The sequence below is a fragment of the Marmota flaviventris genome, chromosome 11 (assembly GCF_047511675.1).
Source record: "Marmota flaviventris isolate mMarFla1 chromosome 11, mMarFla1.hap1, whole genome shotgun sequence".
Classification (NCBI taxonomy): domain Eukaryota; kingdom Metazoa; phylum Chordata; class Mammalia; order Rodentia; family Sciuridae; genus Marmota; species Marmota flaviventris.
In genome coordinates, this window is record NC_092508.1 from 94,537,574 (window position 1) to 94,560,908 (window position 23,335).

General features: G+C 40.7%; 1 protein-coding gene and 1 non-coding gene across 2 annotated transcripts in view; one reads left to right on the forward strand and one right to left on the reverse strand.

Annotated features, from left to right (window-relative positions):
* The first annotated feature begins 277 nt into the window (after positions 1 to 277).
* Arhgef4 (Rho guanine nucleotide exchange factor 4) overlaps positions 278 to 23,335 on the forward strand; it is a 77,598-nt gene continuing 54,540 nt past the window's right edge. Inside the window, exon 1 of the mRNA XM_071619234.1 lies at positions 278 to 337. Within this exon, the coding sequence (XP_071475335.1) occupies positions 280 to 337 (58 nt within the window). The 5' untranslated portion in view covers positions 278 to 279. The remainder of the gene's footprint in view (positions 338 to 23,335) is intronic.
* Trnat-ugu (transfer RNA threonine (anticodon UGU)) lies at positions 5,270 to 5,342 on the reverse strand. The gene has a single exon. It is a non-coding gene; the product is annotated as a tRNA-Thr (tRNA).

Here is a 23,335-nt window from a genome sequence, read left to right on the forward strand (position 1 = left end):
GACGGCGGCGCCGGCCTTGGCCCTGGCCGGGGTTCGCGTGCCCCTTCGCCCGGCAGCCCCGCCGCCGCTGCCGCGCCGCCGCCCCCAGCCCAGCCTCCTCCGAGCCTTTGGTTGGAGCTCGGGCCCACCTGCACGAGGGCGCAGCAATGCCCCAGCGAGTCCAGCGGGCAGACAAGCGGCGATCTCGGCACTAGCAGCAGCAGCAGCGCTGGGCTGTCCCCAGGTTCCGACTCAGACAGCAGCGGCGTGGTGTGCGGCGGCCGCGGCGGCAGCGGGGGCATGCGCGGCGCCCTGTCCCGCTCCTGGAGCTTGGAGAGCCTGCGCTCCGCCACCGCCGGTAAGGGCGCCGCCGCCCTCCGCGCCGTCGGCGCCCTCTGCTCCGGGCGTCGGTCCTCTTGAGCTCCCTCGTCCTTCCCTACCCCGCCCCCGCGACTGTCTCTTTTCCTCCCTTGCTTTCTCTATTTCTCCTTTCTGCCACCTGGTCCCTCCCTTTCCATTGCTTTGCCCTTCTGATTTCTCTTTTTCCTAGTTGTCTTAACCATCCCTCCCACCTGCCCCTTTGACTCACTTCCAGAGGTGGAGCACTTGTTACAGCGGGGACCCTGCTGGCTCTGGTAGCAGGCCTGTGGTTAACTGGGAAACTGAGTTTTTAAGGCGAGACTAGCATTTGGTCCCTGGATAGGCAGTTTCCCTTGCCTAAACCGTTCTTGACTAGGCACATATCTGGTTTTGTGAACTGCAGCAATTTGACCTCTCTAAGGGTGGGAAGATGAGAGAGAATCTAACAGCGAAGGGTTAGACTGCACCTTCTAGCTGGAGTGTGCCTGGTCCTGGCCCCAGGATGGAGTGGCCCAGCCCAGAAGGGGTTCATCTTGTGCCCTTGGAACAGGAGTGGTTTTCTGAGATGGAATTGCTTGGGTGTCTCCTGGAACCATATGCTTGCTCCTCTGTCTGCCAGGAGGACCAAATCTGGGTGCTGTTGGAGACAAGACTTCAGCCTTAAATAAAGAGTGAGATAGTCCAGAGTGGTCTTATGAGCAGTGATCAGCTACCCTTGATTAGTTGCTGCACTTTTTGCAAACAATCTACAAACATTTTGAGCCTTTGCATTGGGTGCTGAGAAGACAGTTGTTGCCCAGAAATCAGGGAGGTGGTGCACCTGTAGTGCTTCTGTATGGAGTTAGGGATCCAGCCTATAAAAGTTGCAGGGCCCCACACAGGTATGCGGGTGAGATAGTGTGTTAGATCAGAACTTAAAAGCCAGAGAGGAGAGGAGGGGCATGCAGGTGGGCTCAGGATGGAACACAGGCATGTTGAAAGAGAGCTGTGGCAGGGTTTTGAGAGTACCTTGAATACAGGGTTTGGAAAAAGAAAGAAAAAGACATGCTCACTTCTGCATTGAGTGTTACATGACTCCCATCTTCTTTCTTCCAAAGCAGACACATAAAATTCAGAAAAGTTGAGTAATCTGGCTCTTGTCTCCAACTTAAAAGTCTTTCATTGTTCCACAGCTGTGATTCCTTCTCATCTCTTGGGACTTCCCTAGAAACTCCTTTCTCGCCCCTCAGGTGCTTAAATAGAACCAACAAAGTTACCTATCCCTATCTTTTGCCCCAAAGGTTTTCCTTTGACTTCTAGAGTTAGAAGACCTGTGTGATACCATCTCAGCAACTGTAAACCCAGCCCAAAGGGTCTCAATGAGTGCCCTTGCATTTTTTCTTTAGGTCCCAGGGAATGTGTATCAGTGAGACAGTTGAAGATGGCAGAGATTCAGGTTTATTGAGCAACCCTGGAATCCAGGAACTCCTCATACCAGCCCAGGGGCACTGAGGCAGCCTGAATGATCTTCAAATATATCAGGGACATTCTCATGAATATTTAGGGTATGCGTTTGTTGAGGGTTGGTGGGGGTAGTAGGTGAGTAATGAAGTCTAGAAGTCTGTTCCTTAAGAGCCTAAGAGCTGACCCTTTAACCACAGGGCAAGGTTTAAAGCAACACGGTGTGAGACCTGGTAGTGAATGGCATGCTCCTCACAGGATTACTCCAGATGGGCTCAATATTACTAGGTGTGTAGGCAGCACACTGTGCTCCAGGAGTGTTGGGCAGCAACCAGCTATGGAAGCACAAGGAGGAGGCCTTTTAAATCACCTCCTCATCTTCTCTGCCCTACTCCCATCTCACTAACCCCTCCTTGCCTGTTGGTTGGACTCTCAAGAACAGTGATCAGTACTAGATGTGTAAAAGGATACTGGCAAGTTTGCTGTAGAACCGTGTAAGTCCACGAAGCCATCACCTTTCTCAGTTGGATTCCTGAACAGAATTAACCCTGATGCCCTAAGACAGCCATAGAAAACAACAAATTACTTTCTTCTCTTCTACAGTGCTACGAGCTTTTTGCCATCATTGGGAGGCATTGAGAAAAGCACTCCAATAATTCTCTCTGGATTTGTGGTTCAAATGAGGAGGTCTGGTTGGAAAAGGCTACTAGAGAGGAAAACTTAGTGGGAAGAGGAAAGGGAAATGAACATTTACTGAGCATTTTCTATATGCCAGGTACAGGACTGATAATCTACATATGAAAACAGATTGAGAGGGGCTGTAACTCGCTTACGATTGCCCATGAGACCATGTTTGAAGAAAGCTTCAAGCCAGGCTTGATGTGACTTGATGGGGGCATGTTGCTAGGTGTGGAGTGGCTATTCCAGGTCTAGTGAGGAAGGTCAGTGTGCTGGTTTGGTTGTCATACAGAAATAGTGTTGTGGCTAATCACATGCTCACTGTTGTTATTCAGCAGTCACAAATGGGGATGTGCCAGTTTCTCCATTTGCAAAGCAAGGAAATTAAAATCAATGGTCTGACGTCTTTTCCAATAACCTAAAATCCCATGACTCTAGTCCAAGGTATTGATTTGGGCTGGGCACTCCCCACTGAGTTGGCATTTGTGGCGTATTGTTTTCCTGTTTGAGTGGACTTCAGGCTCTATGACGAAGCACCTGTGTGTTTAATTGAACTGTGTTTATCTCTTAAGGAAGACTGAAAATTACCAGTAAGGGATCCTTAGAAAAACTTAATTATTGTTGTGTGATTTTTGTGGTGGAGCCTATTGCTAAACGTTTTTGGAGCTCCCAGCAAGAACACAAAGGGTCTGAGGTCTGAGGTGGCAGTTTACAGGCAGGGCAGGGAATTAGGCAGGGAAACCAGGTAGGACCCATAGGCTCCTCATTTCCCACAGACTTCTTGAATTTTAAATGTCAACATTTTCCACTGAAATGTCATTCATTCTGCTGTGGAGACAACTTCCCTGAAAGGCAGAATTAGAAAATGAGATGTAGTTGACAGGGTGGAATTTCCATGGCCCTTCTTTCTGCCTCACTGTTCTCATTTTCCCCCAAGCATGGTAGCCTTCAGAATCCTCAGCTAGCACCCTGCTGTTACTGCTGTTACTTGGCTAAGGCTTTTAAAATTTCTGTTGTGGGTGTTTCATCTGACAATCTTAATTTCTAGTCTGGGCTTTCTGGGGTTGATGGTTTTCACTACCTGGCCAAAGTCTTAGGATTTCTTCTTGGGAGAGAACCCAAGCTACCTCCACATTCTTCCACAAGACCCTGAGGCAAGTATCTGGCTCAGGTGGGCATCAGGCTTATGAGCAGACGAGGTCTGTCTTTCATTCAGATGTTTATTTAATACCTGTTCTAGGCACAGTCCTAGGCACTAGTGATAAATGAATTATACAGGTTTCTTGTCGTTAAAGAAATCACAGCACGGTGAGAAACAGGCAGTGACAATCCATTATGACAAGTGTTCTGATGGAGGTAAACCCAGCAGGATGATGTGTCAGGGGTGCTCAAGCCACTTTCACCCTATGGTTTGCTAGAAGGACTCACAGAGCTTGACAATGCTGTCACCCTCTTGGTTCTGCTTTATTACAGTGAAAAGATACAGATTAAAAATCAGGAAAGGGAAAAGGCATGAAGGGCAGGATTTGGGAGATACCAGGCCCAAACTTGTAGGCGTGCCCCTCCCCTGCATTCACACAAACTATGCTTAATTCACATAGCAATACCTTGTGACAACATGTGAAGAATTGCCACCCAGAAAAGTTCCCCAAGCTTAGGTAACCAGGTTTTTTATTGGAGGATAGTTATTTAAGCATGTAGCACCCACCAGACTGACTCAGTCTCCATCCCTCAAGACGTCACACTGAAACAGGGTAGCTCAAGGCCCCCACCATAAACCACATTGTTTGCATAAAGTATCTGGCAGGGCCCAAGGACCCAGCTGTACAAAAACAAGATATCCCAAGGACTCCAAAGTAATCTCCTATGATTTGGTCAAGGGTCAGTTCTTGGAATGTGTAGGGTTTGACTATTCCCAAAACTTCCCTGCATAGAATCTATTATGGGGCTAGTCCAGAGAAACACTTTGGCAGAAGGAGGTATGGCCTAGGGATGCATTTTGCTGTATTAAGGAGTAGAGAGCACTTTAAGAGAGAAGACCGATGTATACAGATGCATAAGGATTACAGAGGAAAGAAGCCTGTGGTGCTGAGCACCGGTGCTAGGGTATCACAGGTGATTTGGGGGTATAGCAGTTGCAGGTAGCATGGTAAAATGAGCACAGTGAAAGGGGAAACATCACAAAGGAAGATCAGGCTACACCTCCATACCCAGTAACTCAGACTAATCATGATCCTAGGAGCCACGGAAAGGTTTTCTAAGCAGAAAGTTGATGTGGCACATTGCTTGCTTGCTCTTTCTTTATAATGATTTATTTTCAATGTTATATAAGCAAAAGGCACACTTTGGGGTGTAAAATTCTAAAAGTTTTGACAGATGATATGTAGTCATGTTAACTACAACCATCTCAAACTACAAAATAGATTCATAACTGCAGAAAGTGAGTGCCGCTCTTTGTAATGAACTCCTTTCCTCCCCCTCCAGTTCCTTGCTAATCTATTCTCCATCCCTGTGGACTTGACTATTCCAAAAGGTCATAGTAATGGAATTTCATCATGTGTTGCCTTTTGAATCTGGCTTCTTTTACCTAGTGTAATGCATTGAACTTTCATCCATGTTTTTGCCTTTATCAGTAGTTTTCTTTTCCTTTTAATTACTGAATAGTATTCTGTTAAATAGATGTACCACAGTTTATCCATTCACTAGTTGAAGGATGGTTTCCAGTTTTTGGCTATCGCTATTGCAAATAATGCTGCTATGACCAATAGTGCACAAAACTTTATATGGACATAAGTTTTAATTTTATTTTTTTTGGTGGTGCTGGGGATTGAACCCAGGGCCTTGTGCATACAAGGCAAGCACTCTACCAACTGAGCTACAACCCCAGCCCCTGGACATAAGTTTTATTTCTCTTGGGAGAAGTGCATTGCTGGTCATATGGTAAGTGTATGCTTAACTATATAAGAAACTAACAAACTCATTTTCAAAGTAGCTGTACGTTTTGCATTCCTACTAACAAAGTACAACAGTTCCCATTGGCCTATATTCTCATTAGCTCAGTATTGCCAGATTTTGTAAGCCATTCTATTAAGTGTGTAATATCTCATTTGGTTTTAGTTTGTGTTTCCTTAGTGACTTCTGATATTGAGCATCTTTTTTTCTTATTTGTCATATGTACATCTTTATTGCTAAAATGTCTAAATCTTCGTTATTGGATTGCTTATTTTCTTATTGTTGCATTTTGAGAGTTCTTTATATATTCTGAGTATAAGTGCTTTTCCAGACATGTAAACAATTTTCAAACCTTTTTTCTAGTGTGTATCTTGTATTTTAATTCTCTAATGGTATATTTTGCAGCATAAAGGTTATCGTTTCAAAACTGAATCCAATTCATCATTTTCCTCTTTTGGACATACTTTTGGTGTGGCATCTCGGAACTCTTTACTTAATCTGAGGTTACAGAGATTTTCTGGTGTGTTTTCCCCTGAAAGTCTTAGTAGTTTTATATTTTATACTTAGATTTGTTTTATCTATTTGGAGTTAATTTTGTATGGTTTGAGGAAAGGGTCACAGTTCATTTTTGTATGTACATTTCCCGCTTTGCAGCACCATTTCTTGAAAAGACCATCCGTCCTTGACATTATTAAAAGACATCCTTGATCGTCTTTGTACCTTTGTTAAAAACCCTATATTATGGGTGTATTTCTGGACTCTATTTAAAGTCCATATTGTAACTTTAAAGCAGGTATGCAAGCCCTCCAAATTTCTTTTTCAGTAATGTTTTATTTATTCTATTTTTTAACCTTTCCATGTATATTTTATAATTAGCTTGTCAATATCTACAGAATGTCCTCTTGCAATTTTGGTATAGATTGTTTTGAATCTATATATCTCGTTTGGGAGAATTGAAATCTTAACAATGTGGGATCTTCCAGATCATAGACACTGTTCATCAGAAGCTAAGAAGCCAAACCAAAAAGTCCTCACCAGATATCACCTTCAGTGCCTACAGATTTTCATGAATTCCTTTAATCCTGAGATTTCCAAAATATCTTTTTTAAAAAAATTTTTTTAGTTATAGATGGACACACAAAATATCTTTATTTATTTTTATGTGGTGTTGAGAATCGAACCCAGTGCCTCATGTATGCGAGGTTTACCCCTGAGCTACAGCCCCAGCCCTCCTAAATATCTTAAAGTTGCTGGGCTTGCCAGAAAGTAATGTTCCTTTTATAAGCTGGGAACACCATAAGCCAGGTACTAGGCAGTTTTTCCAAGAGGGCTTTTTAAGTGTTGGCTCTATGGAGTCAACCTTAGGTCCTTAAAAGTGTCCATTCATATTCTGCTTAAATGAGCATCTTTTTCAAATATGAATATGAACAGGCAAGGCCTGTTTACATAACCAGTATTTCCAATAGATATCTTAACAAGGAGGACAGATTCTTATTGAATCTATGAAAATAATTATATTGCTATGAAACTGAGAATACATAGTAAAAGTTTCCATATTCTGGAGTGGTCAAGCAGGGGAAAAGATTTTATTTTCAAATGTTTTGTTTTAGTTTATAAAAGCATGGTATACTAAATATATATAAACCCCCCCCCAAAAAAAAAGAAAAAGGTGTTCCTTAAGTATCTAGAAAATGGTACATTAAAATATCAACATATTCCAAATAAAAGCCACAATTATCCTACCAAAGTTCATTGGGCTTTAATTAATTAATTTTTGCTCAGCTTCATCTTGGATTAGCAGTCTCTTGAGCCCATCTCATTCTGAAACTCTGGATTTAGCTTGTCATTGTGGTCTCAAAGATTTTTATGCATTGTCATCAAAGCCTGCACTCAAAAGTACCTGGCATTGACTTTTTGTGTGGCTCTTGAGACTGTCTTTTTTTTTTTTTTTTTGGTGAAGACAAAGCATTCAAGCTGATAGCTGAAGCATCAGAATAAAATGAAACCAAACAAAAAAAATTATGTATAAAGTAGCTGTAATTAATTTATTACTGATCATTTCAAAAAATTGATGAAGCCCATAACAAGAATATTGTCACTAACAATTTTGAGCTTATAATAAAAATACTCTAAACTGGTTTGTTTCTGCAGTATAACGAACAAGATAATAAAGCCAACCAAAAAGGTTCTAGACAGTATCAACACAATGATTAGTCCTCTTTTTAAAGAAGACAATTAGTATTTTATTTAATTTATAAAAATAGATGAACATAATCTGCATAGAGCAAGACATCTTCAGATATCACATATAATAATCCTGACAAAATTATATTATTAATATAACAAACAAATCTGTAAGGAGGTTGAGTAAGTTTAGAGTGAGGCCTAAACATATGTATATTAATAAAACTTCATAGGTAAGTGATGTGAACTTTTAATTGAATACCACTAGCCTACAAAAAGCTAGATTCAAGTTGTAAAGTGTACATTTTTTAAATAATTGAAATTATGACCGATAACACTGTCATGTTGTCGTATAATACCAGGCAGAACAGCACAAGGACTCTGATAAATGGAAATACATCACACACAAGGGTGGCATGAGCATTTCTCCAGGAATGTCCACTTTCCACCTAGCATATGATTTCTGAAATATTTATATAAACATTTTACACGTACAGATTTAACCGAGGGAAAGCTGAATATCTCTTCCCATTTGACAACTCTTCCCATTCAATTCATCAGTAGTAGCATAATCAAGTAAATCTCAAAATATCTAAGCACTTTTTTTTTTTATTTATATTTAATTTTTTTATTTATTCTAATCAGTTATACATGACAGAATGCTCTTCGATTCATTGTACACAAATAGAGCACAATTTTTCACTTCTCTGGTTGTACACGAAGTAGAGTCACACCATTCGTAGCACTTGTATTTTTTTACAAAGTGAAAAGAACAAATGCATTAGGATTTTCCAGGAGCCTTCTGGGAAATTTCAAAGGTGGTCTTTTTGCAAAAGTTATCATGTAGTATTTGATCTTTGAAAGGCGGAATATCAAAAGTTGTTGGGAGATTTGAACATCAATTTAGGTAGGATTGTGAGTTATACAGAATAGTACATGGCTACATATTTAACCAAAGTGACAATAATGTATTTTTAAGTTAACATGATTGTAAAATCCTTGGCTCTTTCCTAAGTAAGAAACTTTTTAAAAAAATAATCAAGGATATTACAAAGTCAACATAAAGCATAGGAAATGGTTCTGATAATACACAGAATTTCCGATATCTAGACCAATTACACAGAAAGCAACAGATAACCTTTTACAACCTCTTTTCAAGAGCTGGTGAATAATCCTAGGAATTTTTTCCATTTTAACACAGAGAAAACCAAATTCTATCTTTTTACAACAGTATAATACTTGAAAATAGCCCCCTCTATTCTGTTGTAGTACTAGGGGTTGAACCCAGGGCCTTGCACTTGCTAGACAAGTGCTCTTCTACTGAGCTACACCCCAGCCCCTTTTTAATTTATTTTGAGACAGAGTCCCAATCAGATTCCCAGACTGACCTCTAGGTTGAGATCCTCCTGCCTCAATTTTTCCCACACAGCTGAGATTATAGGTGTGTACTCTTAGGCCCAGCCTTAAATGTATGGTTGGTTTTTTTTTAATTGTTAATTCAAGCTAAACAGCTTTGAGCATGACAAAATTTCCTTTTTAAATTTTTTTGGACTGGGGATTAAATTGAGAGGTGCTTTGCCACTGAGCCACATCCCTAGCCCTTTTTATTTTTTTTTTAATATATTTTTTTAAGACAGAGTCTCACTAAGTTGCTAAAGGCCCCCTAAGTTGCTGAGGCTGGCTCAGAACTTCAGTCCTCCTGCCTCATTCTCCCAAGTTTCTGGGATTACAGACAAAATAAACATATTAATTAATAGACTCAATGTATAGCCTCTCCCTCTCTGTATCATATAGAAATTTAAAATATATATAGCAAAGTATGTTTAGTAATCAGAGATTCAGTATTTTGTCTTTGAAATGATTTAGGTTATCTATTCAATATCTATTAATTAACCCCAAGGTTTTAAGTTACTTGAAAATTATCTTTCAAGTTATTTATTTAACCTATTTAAAGTTCATCAAAATAGTGATTCAATTTAATTAAACATTTCTTTATCATCTTAAACATTTAGTAGAAGAAATGCTAGCTTATTCAATTAGAAAACCCATTAAGCTGGGTGCAGTGGTGCACACCTTAATCCAGTGGGAGGCTAGACCTCAGCAATTTAGCAAGACTTTGTCTCAAAAATAAACAAGGGCTGGGAATGTCAGTGGCACGGTATCCCTTTTGTCCAGTACCCTCCACCCCCACCCCCCCAAAAAAAAACTTTCTTTCACATTGAGAGCATTTTGAGGTTCAGTGTCCTTAACTTGTGGTAATTTTACGAATATTCAGTTTGTCCAAGCACTTGCTTACATCAAAGCCAATCAGAATAGAGCTTCTTTAAGAGACTGTATCAAATTTGGTAATACTATCTGGACATTATTGCACACATAATGAGAGGGAAAGGCTTTTCTGAATTACAGACCTGCAGTCACACAGAGAGAGAGCTTATAGCTTCAGTTATAAAATCTCAATCATGGGTCAAACAGAAATAGAAATATAAAACTCACCAGTCTGGATATCTGCTTCCCAGTGGGAATGAAATTAGTTATTGATTTGAGCTCAAGATAGACTAAGAGACAAATAGAAAAGACTAACGAATCAGATTCTCTATTATCAACCACTTGACAGAAAAAGGTCTCTATAAACCATTAATCTGTTCACATAGATCACCAAATGGTCACAGCATGAAATAAAAGAAGCCTTCCCAAGAACTCAGATGAAGAAATCAAAACCAAATATTCTCTTGGATCAGAGTCTAGAGCACAGGGCCAAAAGTGGGACATAGTGCTGTTCCCAGGTCCCAGTCAGAAATGGAGCAGCCCTTATCTGAGGGGAGCAAACAGGGATCCAAAGGTGAGCTCCAGTCCTATGCAAGTCCACATATCAAGACTGTGAAGGACAAAATGAACTGGAAAATTAAGGAGATGATTTTATTCAGGGTATTGCTATAGGAATAATGTTCATTAATGAAGAACAACGTAGGGAGAAAACTGGAATTTCATTTTTCTTTTTAAAGAGAGAGAGAGAGAATTTTTTAATATTCATTTTTTAGTTTTTGGCGGACACAGCATCTTTATTTGTATGTGGTGCTAAGGATCGAACTCAGCGCCATGCTCATGCCAGGTGAGCGCGCTACGGCTTGAGCCACATCCCCAGCCCAGAATTTCATTTTCTTTTAAGGGGGAGTCATTGAAGATGGTTAGAAATGCATGCTGTCTCAGGACTTGGGAAGGCAGGTAGTCCTTTGTGGCTAACCCTCTCTCAGAACCCAAGAAGGAATTTCTCTGCTTCCTGGCAGCATAGGGCTTACATGAAGTCCATGTTGTCAGAACTCTTCCATCCACTTCTATAGATTTGGGAATTTTTTTTTTTTTTTTTTGCCCTGACAGACCCAAATGTTGTTAGGAAATATTTTACTATGAATTTAGTTACTTTAATATACATAGAATTATCCAGGTTATGGATTATTGATTAGTCGAGTTTTCAAGAAATTGTCCATTTCATCCAAGTCATCAAATTTATGAGCATAAGATCATGCAGAGTATTATGCCTTTAAAGTACTTAAAGTCTGTTTTGTTATTACTATTATTCATAATTTGGGCCTTCTTTATTTCCTATTTTTTTAAATTAGTCTGACAAGTTTATCAATTTTATTGGACTTTGCAAAGAACTAGCCTTTGGTTGCATTGACTTTTTTCTCTATTGTTTTTCTTTTTCTTTTTTTTCACTGAGTCCTTTTATCATTATGACTTCTTATATTCTGCTTTCTTTAGGCTTCTTTTGCTGTACTTCTATTTTCTTAAGGTGCAAGTATAGATGATTGATTCCAGATCTTTCTTCTTTTGTAATAGAAGCATTTAAAGCTATAAATCTTCCTCTATGCATTGCTTTAGCTGTATTTTACAAATTTGGATATGTTGTATTTTTATTTTTATTCAATTAAAAATACTTTAATTTTCTTTGTGATTTCCTTTTTATCTATAGATTACTTTTATTTATTTAGTAATTTTTATTTCTTAACAGTGCTGGGACTGAACCTGGGCCTTAAGCATGGTAAGCACTTGACCACAAGACCATATCCTCAGCTCTAAAGATATGTTTAAATATGTTTTTTGTTTTGTTTTGTTTTAAAAGTATTTTTTTACTTGTCAATGGACTTTATTTTACTTATTATAAGTAGTGCTGAGACTCAAACTCAGTACCTCACATGTACTTGGCAAGCACTCCACCACTGAGCTATAACCCCAGCCCTTTTAAATGTGTTTTTAGATTTCCAAATATTCAAGATTTTCCACGTCTTTCATTGATTAACAGTTTTATTTGAATATAGTCAGAGAACATATTTTATATGATTTAGTAGCTTTAAATTTGTTAAGCTTAACTTTTTAGCCCAGAATATAGTTAATCTTGGTTAATGTTGGATACCAATTTCATTTTCAAAGGTCATTGTCCCTTCTGTATTAGGAGAATAATTATGAGTCCATCAAGAACTGAGCTGAACTGAGCTGAGCTGGAGAGAGCAGAGCTGCCAAGTGTTGAAGTGATCTTTTAAGACAACAAGCCAAAATGAAAGAGTAGTCATGTGTCACTTAATGACAGGGATGCATTCTGAGAAGTACATTGTTAGATGATTACATGGTTGTGTGAACATCATAGTGTGTCCTTACAAAATCTAGGCTCTATGCCTAGGCTATACCAGATATATATACATACACACACACACACACACACACACATATATGTATATACATGCATATCTCACATAACTCCTAGGGCCACAATGAGCAAAACAATAAGATTAAGTCAAGCACTGGAGAAAATGTTGCGTTCAAGAAATGTGGTAAACACAAAATATATGATATGGCAGCCACATAACACAGCACACTGTTTTATAGTCATATGTAGTATACCTGTATACATATAGATAAGTAGAAAGAGTATGCTCTGAAATAATGATAAAGAGCACAGCGTGGTAAATACATAAACCAGTACTTGGTCATTTATCATCAGTGTCAAGCAATACGCACTGTACATAATTATGTTGCTAGACTTTCATGCAGCTGGTTTGTTTACATCAGCATCACCATAAACACATGACTGATACATCACATTGTGATGTCACTACAACAATGACATTACTGTATGATGGGAATTTTTCAGCTCCATTATAATCTTTATGGGACTCCCATTGTATATGTGCTTATGATTATTCAGTTCATGACTGGTAACAGCCACACCTTTAATCACTTACTGTAACACTGCAAGCAAGAGGCACCAGTTCCCCCAATGTTGTCCCCCCACTCAGTGAAGCAGTACCAGTCCAGGGGCTGATGTATCAGTACAGACAGTGGCATTGTAGCACTGCTAAGGAAGTTCTGAACAAAAGGCCCCTGCTGTTTCTGGGACCCAGGGTCCTGGGTGGCGAGCAGGGGAAGGGATGGAAATGGAAAAGCACTGGAGATTTGGGGGGGAAGAATATCTTTGAAGCTCCTTTCTTCTCCTGGGTAAGGTCTCTGCAGAGTCACCTGGGGAAAGTAGCCCTTGACCAAACACCCTGGACAAAGAGGCCTCTTCATGGAGGCAGCACCTGTACTAGGAGTTGCAGATCTGTGTAAAAGTCTGACTGAACCAGAGGCCCAACCCTCATGCAAAGCTTCCCAAGGGACTGCAGTGCAATGGATGAGCACCAAATCTGTTCTGGGGAAGTAAAGCTTTTGCTTTATATGTATCATATGTGTGTGTGTGTGTGTGTATGATTTATCTATCTATCTATCTATCTATCTATCTATCTATCTACACTGCGTATGGTGAAGCCTAAAATAACACACAACGATTGTGAGCCAGGAGCTGGACTCCTTATTCTTTTTGGTTACCTAAGCAGACATAGTGGTGGCCATAAACTAAAACACTATCAATGGGGAAAGATAAGCAGATTGACTTCAAAGATGATGAGGAAGTGGTGTTTCCAGCACTGGTGTAACAGATTAGTTCCATAGTTTGGGGTTCCTTGGAAGCAGACGCAGACAGAATTTAAAGTGCAGCATGGCTATGAGAGGGAGGGGAAGGAAGTAACAGAGGGCCCGGGGACAAGTCTCTTCATCCACAATGCAGACCCAGTGGCAGCCTTCACCAACTTCTCGGGGTACCAGTGAGCTAGAATTGCCCTTCAAAGTTGCCTCAGTTTGGACCAAGACAGTCAGCCGTCTCTATCCTTCCCTGTCAGCCTGCCATTGGACGTAGGCCACTCAGTGAATAGGCAGCAGTGAAGCCTGTCTGTCACAGCATTGTAGCACCAGGCAATAAGCCCTCCTAAGAGAGGATCTGAGTGTTGTACCAAGGAGCAGAAGAGAGGCATCTGCCACATCCAAGAGGTTAACTTGAGTGCCTGGGAATGGAGATGTTCACTGAGGTACATAGTCCAGGACAGATAGGCTGGGGGAAGAAGGTTCCCTGTTCACTTTGGGACACAATGGTAACTTGGGACTTCATCAACAGTGAAGATCAGGTCCCCTTCTTCCGAGGGCACAGGAAGCTACTTGTGCTCATCATTTTTTTTCCCTGTATTTTATGATGCTTTGGTAATGTGGGGCCTTGCCGTCTCTGGAGAGACTGCCCCTCCCAGGGCTAGCTAATTCCTGTAGATGGCAGTCATTTTCCCAGAGTGCATCTCAAATGCAAGCCACCTTCTCTGTAGATCTCTCATGTGCTCAGCCACTGTTCCTCTGCCCTAATCCTCCCAGGGAACCACCACTGGGGACAGCTCCTACAGCCCAGAGCTCAGTGAAATTCAGATTAGCCCATCTTACACTGTTCCCTACCTCACCTTTCCTTCCCACAGCATCCACAATAAAGACTCTCACCTACATTCTTCTTGACTCTTTTTGCCTTCTGATCAACCCTGTTGCTCCCCCGTATGATCCTGCATGTAGGCCATGTCTCTGGTTGGTAGAGATCTGAGTGTAAACTTTGACCTTCATGACAGTCATTTCTGACTCTGTGTGTCTTAGCATCCCTGATTAAAACACACCTTGGGTACATTTAAAAGCCTTGGGAGTAATTACTCAAGTGGTCTTGGCTTTCCATGCTGGTATGTAGGCAACTCTTTCCCCACCAGAGCGCCCTCAGCAGTCAGGAGTGGGAGGACACTGCTAAGTGGATAAGGGGAGGGGTACAAGGCAACTGCCATTTTAACTGAGGACTGTTCTGTTTAATCCTCATTAAAGTTTTATTTTATGGGTAAGAAAAATGGCAGTTCACAGAAGTGAAGTGCCTGGCAAGTGATGGTTACTTCATCTGTTGGTTGATTAAGTAGCTTAGGTTTGATTTCAGGTCTGCTTGATTTTGGTGTTTGTTCTATTCTGTCAGCCCCTGATCTGAGGTCTCCAGAGAACAATGACAAGTTGATGCATGAAGTGGTTGCCCAAGGCAATGAGTGAAAATGAAACTAGAGTCATGCTCCAGCATATCCTAGGTGTGTAACCCAGAGCATTAGTCTTGAGGGGCTATAGTAGGGAGCCTTGTTTTACTACAGTGAACACTAAAGGCAGGTAACTTTATAAAGAAAAAAGGTTTATTTAGCTTACAGTTTTGGTAGTTCAAGGCCCAAGGTCAGTGGTCCCATTTATTTGGCCCCGGAAAGGCAGCAGATGGCAGCACGTCATGACAAGAATGCTCATGGCAGGAAGAGCTTACATCTCCAAGCAGGAAGTCAGAGAGAGACCAAGATCACACACTCTCTGCCACAGGCACATCCCCAGTGACCTAAGGGCCTTCTACCACCTTCCAACAGTGCCACCCTGCAAACCAACATTTTGACCACAGTGGGCCCTTCAGGGACACATCTGAATCATATCCAAACCTTAGCAGGGATGTTGAGTAGAAAAAGGAATTAATGGGTCCAATAAGCTTGAAGAGTACAAGTTAAGTCTCACAGAGCCTATGATATTCTTATATGCATTACAGAGCTCTCAAAATTCATCTGACCAGAGAAATGTGTGTTGGTGGCGGGGAGAGGGCAATGTCCATGTGTGTGTTGGATGTGTATGTTGTACATGGGTGTCTTTTCCTTTCTCTGCATCAGCCTCCTTCATCTGCATTGGAAAGCAATAACTTCCCCAGTCACCTGAGGCAGCCACAGAGTCCAAGGTCAGATATGACAGTCTTTCCACATAGAGAGGCCAAGTCTCTCTCATTCTCAATTCCAGACCCTGGGGGAGGATCCTGGCTGCCTTAACATGTATAATCACCTGAATCCTGCACAGTGTGAGGCCCTTTGTGAGCTAGACAGATGGCACTCCTAGAGGCGTCTCCTCTCATTTTAGTGAGTCTAGCTAGTTTCATTTTCAAATGCTTCTAGTCTCATTTAAAAATGCTATTTATACATGTGAAGCAGAGAAGATACAGATTGCTAGAAAGCATAGCCCAGACAGGGTGCTGAGGCCTTGAAAGGGAAGAGGCTCCTGTGCTGAAAGTTGACTGGGATTTGAACTACACGCCTATGGAAGAGCAGCTGTTCTATCAACAGGAGACAGCAGGGGGCCACAGGACAGAGCCTAGGACCCTCCACCAGCAACCACGTGGAGCCCAACAAAAAGCACAGAGATCTCACCAGCAGGATATGCTAAATTAGATCCATGCCTCCACTTCATTCACACCTCTGCTTCATTTCACATGGCAACCATCTCCCCAAGATAGTGTAGGATTTTAAAGGGGCTACATGTGAGATACAGAGGAAATTTTGGGAACTAAGTGGCTTAATCTTAGTTTGCAATTCCCTGCCCTCCAAGGACTTCCCTTTTTGCTGCCTTTAGCATTCAACAGGCCTTGAAGCATTTTCTTCTCTTTACTCCCTATATCATCAAAAGTGCCCTGGCTCACAGGGCTTTAGGTGGTCTGCACGGGCAGGAGAGATGAAATTGTGGGGAAGCATATTCTCAGTACTGAAATGCAGCTGGGGTTGAGAATCATTGAACACATTATCATTCCTCTCCTAACCCAACACTTGTACTTCCTACTTGATTTTTATTTTTCCACCATGGTATGCCAGTGACTGAGAACACAGCTGTTTGTGTGATCCCAAGAGTGGCCCATTGCAGGGACTGAACTCATTTTATGCTAGAGCCCGTGTACCTCCCCAAGAAGCAGAGAGCCTGTGGGCCATGCTGCACTACCCAGCCCCCCCCCCACACACACATCTGTGCAAATCTCAGGAAGAGAGCTTTGCAAAATCAGAGAGCTTCCTAACATTCCCAGGTTAGGGAAGGGTCTCCTCAAAGGGGTGGAAATGATGATGAATACTGTCCGCTCTTCAATGACGACCTCTTTCCAATGTTGCTTCTCAGAGGGGTCCTGGGCACTATGAACTGTGAAGGCCACATTGGCTGTGGGCTTTTAATGCAAAAGCAGTTTGAGAAATGTAGAGGAAGACATGGATTCATGTTCTAAGCATCAAATCTGATTTTTAAATTTTTTGAAAGCATATATTAGTTAGTTTTTCATCACTGTGACCAAAATACCTGATGAGAACAACTTAGAGGAGAAAAAGGTTATTTGGACTCAGTTTCAGAGGTTCAGTGCATGGTCAGCCAACTCCATTGATCTGGGCCTGAAGAACATCATGGTCAAATGGTGTGGCAGAGGAAAGCTGTTCAGTTCATGGCATACAGGAAGCAGAGAGAAAGATGAGCCAGGGGGACAAGAGGCCCAAGGGCATGTCTCCAGCTACCCACCTTCTCCAGCTGTGTCCCACCTGCCTGCAATTACCACTCAATACCATGGTCCTTTCAAATTACTAATCCATCAAATGGATTAATCCACTGATTAGGATATAGGTTTCATAATCTAATAATTTCACCTCCCAAACTAGCACGGGAACTTTTGGGGGACACCTCATATCCAAACCATAACCGTGCAGGAGATAATGGAGCGTTATCGAAGATAAATTTGGACTTGACAGCTACACAGACACTGGGTTTGGATCCCAGCCATGCCTCTTACTGTGACAAACTGACAAGTGACCTAATTTTCTGCACTCAGATTCCTCATCTGTGAAGTCAGAATTATGATATGATTATGAGGGTTTTAATGAGGATTAGAGGAATCCATGTGTGTAAGGCACCTAATTTACTACCTGGCACATAGTAGATAATAAATTTATTGAATGAATGGATTAATCTCTGATAGAGAAACAAGTCAGATGAAGTTTGCTGTGGAAGAGTAGCTCTGACTGCCCAGTGAGCACCCATGGAACCTAGCCATCTGCCAACACAGCTGCCAGTCTCACACAGTAGAGACCGAAAGCCCCTCTCCCTGCATCTCTGAGGAGGCTCTTGTAGGAAGAGCCCAGAGGGGAAGCTCCCTGCTGACCTTGGAAGACCAGAACTCGCGGTTCCAGAGCTACATTTTAGTAGGCAGGGTTTCCTTCTTGGAAGCATCTCAGGCCCTGTCTGAGCATCTAGAAATTAGGATCACCTCTGAAGTGGTCCTATGTAGATACAAAGAATGAGATTGGATCTGATGTTTAGGAGATGTGAAGAACTCATTTTTATGAATTTTTAGTATTACAAAAGTAATGTCTGCTCATTATAGAAATTTTAGAATAAAAATATCACTTGAAATCTGACAATTCAAAAACAATTGCTATTGACATTTTGGTAAATATTTAGACAATCTTCATTCTGTTCGTATGTACTTTATTAACAAATGGAGCTCACAGCATATGTTTGGTTTCGTGGCCTGTCTCCACCACAGTAATACACTGAGGGATTCTCTGGATGTCACTAAATATTCCTCAACAATATTACTTTCAGGACTACCTGAAAGTTCATTTGGTGGAAATGTCATAATATTTTTATTTGATATTTGACATTCTGTTGCTGAGCACCTAGGCTGCTGTTTACATTTTTTTTTTTTTTTTACTATTTTAAACAACATTGTAATGAGTGTCCTTTCTCCATACTTATTTGTACTCTTCCATGATTATTTTCTTAACTTCTGGAAATGCATTTGCTGAGTCAAGATGCATATAAAATTTGAAGGTTTCTGACAAGTTTGAGTGAGTTTTTTGCTTACGTATTTCCACCAAGTGGCCTGCGCATTGGTTTCATTAATGAGGTTCTTGGCATAAAAGTTAGCTAGCAGAGATGGAAATAAACAGACTCAGTTACCTTTTTCTATGACCAGGTCCCAGACGGCTCCCCTCTCTGGCTCCAACCTCGAACCACCCGTAGGGCAACAAGGATTACTCAGGGCTAGCAGGAGAGAGAGAGCGAGCACGCCAGGGAGTAGCCTTTTATTGGGGAACAAGAAATTCAGGGGATAATTCTATCCAATGAAGGTTGAGGGGGGGCCGCACTCCAAGGTCAGGGTCAGTGATTGGGCCCCCGGGGTCAGTGGTCAGTCACACCCCCACACGGACGGGTTCTTTCATCAGGAAAGGGCCGGGAAAGTTCCGACACAGCCAGAACGCCTCAGACCCTTAACGGGAGCCACCCAGTCACGTGTCAGAATGGCTCCCCACACGTATTGTCTGTTTGTTTGTTCTGGGGTTGAACTCACGGCTTGATGCATACCCAATACATGACTCTACCACTGAGCTACAGCCCCAATCCCAGAATGAGATTTTGATAATAGTTTTGTAGAATAGGATTATCTTGTATTGTGTCTTCAATAACATATTAGAGCTTGGTATGTTTATGTTAGTAATATATACTATATAATAAATAGTATATTTTATAAAACATTTAATAGAAGCACATTGTATTTTAGCATTGAACAGTATGACTATAGTTAAAAAATTGGAGAGGAATGAATAAGTATTAAAGAATAGGAAAAAACTACCTATCTTTCCTCTTTCCAATTAGAGCCATTCTTACAATTTTAGCATACAGTTGGCACTCATTATGTGCCAGAGGTTGGTTCCTGGACCCCTAAGGATACCAAATCCTCAGATGCTCAAGTCCCTTACATAAAATGGTGTAGTATTTGCACAGAACCTACACATATATTCCCATGTGTTTTAAAATCACATGTATTTTAAATCACATCTAGTATAACATCCATTATAACATAAATGTGATATAAATCTTCACTGTACTGCATTGTTTAGGGAATAATGACAAGAAAACAGGTTTGAACATGTTCAGTAGAGAAGGAGTTTTTTTTTTCTCAAATATTTTTGATCTGTGATTGATTGAATCTGTCAGTGCGGAGCCCACAGATATGGCAGGCCAACTATATAGCCCTCTAGGTACATTTTTTTCTGTGCATATAGACACAGCTGAGACCTTCCTATCACTTTCATTTGGTACTTCGACTGATGTGATTTGTGTGCAGTGCAGTGTGCTAGGCTTATCTGTCTGCTTTTTTATGACAGGCTTCCCTCCTTGTGTCCCAGTGTCATAGAGCACTGGCATGAGCACCAGATGTTTGCTCTTTATCGACCTCTGAAAGGATGTGAGAGTCAGGAAAAGCAAAGGAGAAAGCAATTTTATGGCCCCCTGGGCGGGGAGTGATCACTCTGTAGCCAAGTCTGTCCTGGGCCCTAGAGACAGCCATGCATTTCCAGGGTGTAACTCCTACTGCAGCTCCTCTGAGGGCAGGGCAAAGACAGTTCATGAACACAGCTCTTGCCTTGCAAACTCCACCTGGATGGTAATTCTCTTCCCCTGCACACTCTCACACACCTCTTCCTGGGGCTTCCTGACCTCTAGAGCAGGTTGGGATCCAAAGTGCACCTCCAGGCATGGTCATGCACACCTGTAATCCCAGCAGCTCAGGAGGCTGAGACAGGAGGATCGTGAGTTCAAAGCCAGCCTCAGCAACTCAGTGAGACCCTGTCTCTAAATAAAATACAAAATAGGGGTGGGGATGTGGCTCAGTGGTTGAGTGCCCCTGAGTACCAAACCAAATAAAATTCCCAGTACCAAACCAAACCAAACAAAAAGTTCTTTGGGTTTCCAGAGCTTTGGAAGTTTGGCAGATTCAGTAGAAAATTTTATACATGAAATGAGCTGGGGTCCTACAAACACAAGCGGGAGAATTGAAAAATTCTTTTGAGAAAAGTATTTTGAATTGCCAAGGATTAAATGGTGAACCATTTTGCTGTAATATATTTTTTAAAATATTTACTTTTTAGTTGTAGTTGGACATAATATTTTTGTTTATTTATTTATTTGTGGTGCTGAGGATCGAACCCAGGGCCTCGCATGTGCTAGGAGAGCGCTCTACCGCTGAGCCACAACCCCAGCCCCTTGCTTTAATATTTTTGTATTTTCATCCTAAACCCTTTGAATCATTTCTTCCCACACCACCTCAGTTTTTAATTATATCTAAAGACATTGATTTAATCTTTTGTTCTTCACTGATTGAATATCAGCAGATTCTTAAAGAGGTTTTGTAATGTAGTCAATGTGGCCTCATTTCAAAGTCGGTTCAGCTGAGATCAAGTCTTGGCTCTAGCCCTGGTGAACAGCCATGGAGTGTAGTCTCTAGTGGTTGTCTAATCTAGAGTCTTAATTTTCTCATCTGTGAAGCAGGACTAATGATAACTCCCATTAACTGAGCTATGAATATGAGTTTCTAATATTTGGCACCTAGTGGATGCTTAATCAGTGCTTAATCTTTTCTCTGGCTGTCCCCAAGGACCATCACTGATGGTTATAACCTAAGACTGAGGTCATCATTCCATGTCATTAACTGTAATGACAGAGCTGTGGGTGGAAAAGGTGTAGTAAATTAGCTCACATTACTTAATGATCCTGGGATTGTAACTGAAGTGAAGGTTTTTAGCAAATTTTTTATAGCAGTTCAGTTTTATTTTCTATATTTTTTCTAATAAAAATGGACTGTATCCAAAATTTAGAGTTAGCCCAATTCTGTTTTTTTTTTTTTAAATCTCTGTGGTGAAAATGTATTGGAAACTGTTTAAATGTGTGTAAAACATTTGTGGATAGAGGTGTTTTGGGTATTGGTATAAAGGGAAAAAGAAGTAAAAATTCATCAGTCTGACATTTAACAGAGAAGGATTCCATGAGTTATCTGTTAAAAATTAAGAATTAATTTCTCTCATTAGCTTCTTGATAAGTTTACAGCCCCAGGAGCTGTAGTTCAACTGCATTTTGTGCATTGGAAAAGACAAAATTACAACTTCCAGTTTTACAAGATGGTAAACTGAGATAACTTTAAAAACTCCCCTGCTAGATAAAGTACAGCAAAATTACCTTAATTGCATAGTTCAATTCATAGAAATGGAAGATAAGTCCCAAGTACAGTACTAGGAGGTTCTGAAGATTGGAGTTGATCACATACAATCATCCTTAAGTATCCAAGGAAATTATTTCCAGGACCCCTGGAAATAAAACAGTACTAAAATTAATTTGGATTAAAATCTGCAGATGCCCAAGTCCTTTATATCAAGTGGTATAGTATTTGCATAGAACCTATGCACATCTTCCCATATACCTGGAATCATCTCCAAATTACTTATAATACCAAATATAGTGTAAATGCAAAGTAATTACTTGTTATACTGTATTGTTTAGGGAATGATGGTAAGAAAAAAATATTGTCCTTCTTCAATACAGATGCAGTTTTTCCCTAAATCCCTTTGATCCTTAGCTGGTTGAATCTGCAGGTGCAGAATCCATGGGTAGGGAAGAGATGCGTATTTAGCTTGGGAAACAGCAGTTAAAGTTATTGTCATCCAGTTGGGGAGAGAAGATTAGGTCTGGGTCTGTCCAAGGCTTGTAGATGGCACTAAAGGTCTTATACAGAAGACAGAAACCCTGTGAGGGTTGTACTGTCAGTAGAAAAGTGGATTTATGATCCCTTTTACCTCCAACAAAAAAAAAAGTGGAGATATTAAAAGCAAGAGAGACAGGGAATAATTAGACTGAAGAGCTACTTATTGGTAGTATCAGTGGAAGTCAGAGATAATGGGATAACAACTTTATAATAATAATTCTCTATCCAAAAAAGTTATCATTCAAGAATAAGATAAAAATAAAGATATTCAGGCCCTTTCTCTTTTGTAACACAAACTTAAAGCATATATTTTCATTTTAGAAGTTTTTAAAGTTATCATTTAGTGCAAAATATTTTCTAATGTGACCATGCTACCAAAAGTAATTACAGATTCAATACAATCCCCATCAAAATACCAATAGCATTGTTCACAGAACTAGAAAAAACAGTACTAAAATTAATTTGGAAGAATAAAAGACCCAGAATAGCCAAAACAATTCTAAGCCAAAAAAAAAAAAGCAATCCTAGAGGGATCACAATACTTGACTTATATTACAGAGCTACAGTAACAAATTGTCTAGCATAAAAACAGATATTGACCAAGGGTACAGAATAGAAGATACAGAGACAAACCCATATAGGTACTGTCATCTGATCCTTGACAATGGTGCCAAAAACATACTTTGGCAAAAGATAGCCTTTTTAACAAATGGTGCTGGGACAACTGTTTATCCATCCATATGTAGAAGAATGAAACTAGACCCTTATCTCTCACCCTGAACCAAAACCAACTCAAAATAGATTAAAGACCTAGGAATTCGACCAGAAACTATGCAACTCCTAGGAGAAAACCTAGGGTTAACAACACTCCAGTGTATAGGCACTGGTAATGACTTTCTCGACAGGACCCCTAAAGTTCAGGAAATAACGCCAAGAGTTAATAAATGGGATGGCATCGAATTATAAAGCTTCTTCTGCACATCAAAGAAACAATTAGGAATGTGAAAAGAGAAC